The 5771-nt window shown below is 49.3% G+C and overlaps 1 protein-coding gene across 1 annotated transcript; it reads right to left on the reverse strand.

The window, feature by feature from the left end:
• Positions 1-572: 572 nt before the first annotated feature.
• On the reverse strand, positions 573-1543 carry MRPL17 (mitochondrial ribosomal protein L17). Its single transcript, XM_050913099.1, has 3 exons — positions 1370-1543; positions 1214-1282; positions 573-1135 (listed from the first exon to the last, which is right to left on the reverse strand). The coding sequence occupies exons 1-3, from the start codon at positions 1541-1543 to the stop codon at positions 863-865; spliced, it is 516 nt and encodes a 171-aa protein (XP_050769056.1). The 3' UTR covers positions 573-862.
• Positions 1544-5771: the final 4228 nt, after the last annotated feature.

Genomic DNA, 5771 nt, shown 5'->3' on the forward strand with positions numbered 1-5771 from the left:
GGAACCCAACATGTTTGGCCTGGTGGTTTTTTTTTTTTTTTTTTTTCACTCAAGCTACAGCTAGGACTTTGAAGCACTAGCTGTACTTGAAATCAAAGGCAAAGCTAGCAATTTAAGTTTCTTATCTCCCAGTAGTTATATCACTCTCTGAAAAAGTGCTGCTACTATCCCTTTTTGTTCTAATAGGGTAATACAGATTTTTGCAACCTTACACCTGAGGCTGAGATGTCTACCAAGCTCTTGGTGGAGATGACTATTATTCCTGCCCACATTGCCTCCTTATTATAACACAAGTCCCTTTGGTACTGCCTCTTTTAAGACTTATCTCAGTGCCACCATCCTATTCGCATTCAGTGCTTCTGAAACAGCAAAACTAACTTGATTTTTCACTGAATTTCCTGCCCTGAAAGGCCATACACCGGCTTTTAGAAAACACTGTAGCTGTGTCACAGTGAAGTGGAGAAGCTGCCCCAGAGACTAGGGCTGTTGGACCAGAAGCTGTAACAAACCCAGGCTTTGCTGGCGTAAGTTACTAACTCGTGCACAGGAACAGAATCCAAATAGAAGCAAACTTACTTTCTGAACAGAGTTTATTTACACAGAGAGTATCAACCATTAGGGCTCCCAGCTTGATTTCCTTCTCTTGCTGAGTCTCTATTCAAACCACAGGAATAAACAAGAAAACCTTGAGCTTGTGCCCCTGTCGTGGCAACTCAAGGTTAGTAACCAACTTTCAGACCTCCTGGGTCATCTTCCATTCCTGTGCTCCAGGACAGCAACAAACTGGCCGGTGCATGGGCAGCTCAGGCCAAGCCCCATCCCTGTGCACGCACGGGGCCTCCCTCAGGGCAGAGAGGGATGCCTAGACAGGGGTGCCCTTGGGGGCCTGCGGGGCTGCTGCCTGCTGCACGTCCTCCCGGTAGCCCTTCAAGAGCTGGTTGAGCAGCGTCTTCTCGGTGTCGCGGTGTGAGCGGATGAGCGGTGGGAAAGGGTTCCCCTTGAGCTCAATGACCGCCATCTTGGCGCGGTCAAGGCCATCCCGGTTGGGGATCTGCAGCAGGCGGGTGTAGCTGCCGGGGTGGGGCTGGAACCGGGGTGCCAGCACCTTGAACAGCTTGTGGATGAGGTCCTTCTCCTGCGGGATGGCACGCTCAGCTCCAGCACTGCGGCTGTGGGGGGCAAGGAGGGATTTGGGGGGGGGGTAGTTACTTACTGTCAGCCAGAAATTCGCCATGCGCATGGCACGCTCGTTGGTGTCCCCCAGCTTGGCGTACTCGATGAGCTGCGGGGAGGAAGGAGGCACAGCCGTTAGGGTCCCTCAGCGGCTGCCCGCCGGCCCCCCCGCTCCTGCTCAGGCCCGGCTGCTCACCCGCTCGGCGTAGCCCCGCATCTCGTCGGCCCGCGCCCAGGGCGCCTCGATGCGCTCATGCCGCACCAGCGCCGTCACCAGGTTGCGCAGCAGGTCGAGGCGCGAGCGCGGGCCCAGCCCCAACCGCCGGTACACGCGCCCGTGCGAGATGGCAGCCGCCACCGACAGCCGCATCTCGCCGCCCTCCCGCCCCCGCTGCCGCCGCCGCCGCGGGGCATCGCGGGAGGCACCCCCCGGCAGCACCCGCGCGCCGCGCAGCACGCCGGGAGTTGTAGTTCGCGCCTACCCGCGGGCACGACGCACAGCTGCTGCGTGAGGCGGCTCAGAGGGCCGCCGCCGGGCTCGGCGGGAAGTGGACGCCGGAGCCGCGTACCGAGAGGTCTGAACGGGGCAGGGAAGCCGGGGCCGGCCCGGCAGAAAGGGGCGAGCGGGACCCCGGCCTCCGGGGGGGGGCTGGGGCTGTTCGCCGCACGTCAGTGACTTCACAGTGCGCAGGCGCATAGGAGTTGGCTCGCCTGCGCGGGGCATCCTGGGCGAGGACGGGCCGCGCGGCATGCCGGGAGCTGTAGAGCCGGGGCCGGCCGCCATCTCCCGCCGCAGCGGGGCCTTATCCCGCCGCAGCCAGCCCGGCGGTGTAACAGCCCTGCTGCTGTCTCTGCGGCATCGGGGCGTCCCCGGGGCGAGGCCGTGGCGGCGGGCAGGCAGGGTGGGCTCTGAAAGGAGGAAGGCGAGCAGCCGGCCTCCCTGCGGCCCCTCGCTGCAGCTGGGACGGGGCGTGGGACCCTGCCCTCACAGGATGCTCGCTCCTGGGGCTGCGGGAAGGGGCTCAGCCAGGCGCGAAGGGTAGGCGAGGCCTGCCAGAGCCTTTGTCTTATTCCCCCTTTCTCCCCAGTACCGGTGGCGGGATGCTAGAGGAGCTTCGGACCTCCGTATTGCATCCCCGAGCTATGCAGAGGCTGCGTACGCCAGCAGCGTGGGGGTAAGGCTGCTGGATCCAGCCTCGTGTGGCCCCCGCGGGGCGCAGGAGCCACCACCCTGATGATAGCGGAGGGGTGTGTGTGTGTGCCTTATTTCCACAAAGACAGAAACCTGCCCTATTCTGCAAGAGCTGATGTGCCCATAGTCTTCCTGGCAGTGCGTATAGTTCAGCTCCAAGAAAAATGCTAAAAGGCAGCGTAAGGACGTTTCCTGCTACTTGTTTCTTCCAGCCAACATTTCTGTATTTCAGAGAAAGGATGTGTAATAAAAGCAGCTACCAACAGCGTAAGAAAAAATATCTTTGTTGTTATGAATACATCGTAAAATCACAGTCATTTTATACACATTTTAGTATTTCATATACTTATATAAATAAAGTGAACAGTATAGTTATTGGAATGTGTAACAGGAGCAAACATACGGATTTTAATGTGAAATTAACAAATTCTTGGGCCCCACCCCCATCTTTTGTTGCTTCTCTGGGGCTTAGCGTATTCAGTCTGAAATACTTCTAGGAAGACGGTTACTCAAGCTGTGATGCCAACAACAACTCCAAGCATTACCTTAATTCCATTTACAATCAATTTTCTTCCCCTTTTCCTGATTTAGCCTGACTACATAGGGATTCTTCTGTGTGAGTATTCCAGCTTTGCAAGGAAGACTAATCCTGTATGTACTTGGCACACTGTTGAAAGAAAACATTTTCCAAGCTTTACGATTTTGTTAACCCCATTAACAATCAGCATTTTCCCATCATTACACAGTCTTGCAAATGTTTCCATTAAATATATTTCTAATATTAATAAAATAACAAACTCTTTATTATTCTTCTGCTTATAACTTGATGTCTGAACATCAAAATAATATTTCTTTCTAATAAAATTATACATAGTATTTATATGAAACAAAATTGTCATGTGCATGAGCCTAGTAATGAAACTAGGCATGAGTGTACATGTTTCTACATTCTTATTTTGGATTCTTGGGGGAGTTTGTTATTTTGGGAGCAACAGAGTAATAAATAATTTACAAGGTAATGACTTCCCCGGCTACCCGGTAACGAAGCTTAAGATTGGAAATACTTCCTCTGCTCTGGCTTTATAAAACTTTGGGTATGCTGAAGAAAATACCACGTTTCTATCTGAGTGTCTTTATGTGTTTATACAGAAATCTTAATGAAATGTTTCTGATATACAATGTGTTATGAAAGTTATCGTACAATTACTCAGAAATAAAATGAGAAAGGTCTATGCAAAGATCTTAGCTGGACACAGACAGAAGGCTGAACCTTCCCAGCCAGCTGTGCTCAGAGGGGCTCTCCCTGCTGGAGGAATTCTGTGTCGTGTTGGGTGTACCTGTCTTTACCATAGTGTCCTGTCCTTGCTGCTAAGAGTCGGCCAACAGCTTTGGGGCAGGGAGTCTGGAAAGAGGAGGGTGAAGCACACGGACCAACCCGAGGAGCACTTTCCTTCACCTGTTTTTTATGGAGTAAGCATGTCTGTTGGAAACCCAGCTCTAGGCTGTGAAAACCAATGATGCAGACTCCAGGAAGGGAAGTTATTGAGGTTTCCATTCAGAAAGGCATGTAAATGTGCTATATTTTATGTTCATGAGTCTGTAGGACAGCTTTCTGCACATACAGTGAAGCATGTATTTTACCTACTCTTCTGGTCCAGTCTCAGAATTTCCCTTCCTTGGATACTTAGGCACAGCAGGGCAATTGTCACCTACCCCTGAATTTGATGGTCAAACTGTAGGAACTTCTCATTTGGTATTTGTCTGTATTTGGAAAAGCAGAGCTTAGAACTAAAATAAGTCCCTTTTTTAGAACACATCTTGTGGGCGGGGGGCAATAGAATTTAGTTAGTATGTAGGAAATGACTCATCTAACTCATTATTCAGTATCTGATGGTCAGAAAAACTGCAGCTACCAATTCTATTGTGGGAATCAACCTGATCCAGCAGGTGATGGGGTGTGGTGGTAAACATATGCAAGAGTTACATAATTTGCAAGAGTTACAAATATAACATTTGACATTTAACAAATTTACTTAAAATTGCATATTCATGAATGATGTTATTTATACCTAGTTGCCTGCTTGAAATTAAGAAAAGAAGACATAAATGCCTCAGTTCATGCTGTCTTAGAGGTTTCTTTCAGCCTGCTGCATGTAAGACCACCCCTCTTTTGGCCACAACTTCCTTCCCCAAGTCCCACTGATTTCCTTACTACCTGGTTCACAAGACTACTTGGATCTGCAGCTGCTGGCAGAGCTCCTCCCAGAGGAGAAGCCCAAAGACCACAGGGTGAGAGCACTATCATTTTTTCTAAGCTATCCCAGTGACTTAGTCATTGCTTTGTAAATATTGGTATACATATAACGCGAAGAGGAATACAGAATGTTAATGTTCTTAAAGCTAATGCCCTTGCTTGTGGCATAGTGATAGCGAGGAGCTGGGAAACAATTACAGGAATGAACACATCCTCTTAAGATGATATACAAAAGATACAAAAGGTCTAGACAGCCAGGTGTTTATACAATGTGACCTGTACCGGTGGTGTAGGGATTGCACCAACTATCTTTTGGCCCAGAGAATATGGAAGGGAATCCAAAGCTTTATGGGTTATCTGAAAAGGGCCTGCTTATATTTTTACCTGTATTTATTCTATTAGAACATGCAAGCCCTGAAAAACACGGCAAAATAAGAAGTTTTTCTTTGCATTTGTAACATGGACATGACCCAGCATTAAACATACTGTAGAAGTAGCAGCTACACAGATACAACATTAAAGTTTTGTGCTTAATATACTCCTTTATCTTCTAAGCATGGCAAAGTCCTCAGCAGCTGTGGTAATCCAAAAGAAATGGTAACATACATCATCCATGACGTATGGTCTAACCTGTGCATCCAATTTTCCAGTGTAAAAAAAGGGCACTCCCTTTCATCATACAGGATTCCATGTGCAGTACCTCACCTTAGCCATGCTCGTACCCGTTGAAATGTTTTGTCATGTGCACTCCTGCACCTGCTCATACTCCTCATATACCCAGCCAAATACACTGCAACTCTGTGTTCCAATTCCACGAATGCCATTTAGGTCGCGCTCATGCAGCAGAGGAACAAACCAGACGGAAGCTCTTTGCAAACATGAGGCCTCTCTCTGGTCTCGATTTCACTTGGACTTCAGCAATTCACCAAGGAAGACATGCACCTACAGCAGGTCAGAATCCAACTCTTTCTGCAAGGCTGGGATTGATTTTGTGCTTGCCAATAAGACTACTTGATTCACTTATGCTTGGTTTTCCTGCTTTATATATCCCCTGTTCTCTTGCTCATCTTTGTGTAATTTATCCAGCATGAATCTGTTGAGGAAGGGAACTGGCCTTCACACTGACCAGCGGGAGAATGGTAAGGGAAAAGT

This window comes from Gymnogyps californianus, chromosome Z, assembly GCF_018139145.2.
Source record: "Gymnogyps californianus isolate 813 chromosome Z, ASM1813914v2, whole genome shotgun sequence".
Classification (NCBI taxonomy): Eukaryota; Metazoa; Chordata; class Aves; order Accipitriformes; family Cathartidae; genus Gymnogyps; species Gymnogyps californianus.

Bases quoted from the DNA above. Each gene is read 5' to 3' on its own strand.
- MRPL17 (XM_050913099.1), bottom strand. From the start codon at position 1,543: ATGCGGCTGTCGGTGGCGGCTGCCATCTCGCACGGGCGCGTGTACCGG. The intron at 1,283-1,369 runs GTGAGCAGCCGG...TCCTCCCCGCAG, and splicing joins TGCGGGGCTACGCCGAGCGG to CTCATCGAGTACGCCAAGCT. The intron at 1,136-1,213 runs GTAAGTAACTAC...GCCATCCCGCAG, and splicing joins TGGCGAATTTCTGGCTGACA to GAGAAGGACCTCATCCACAA.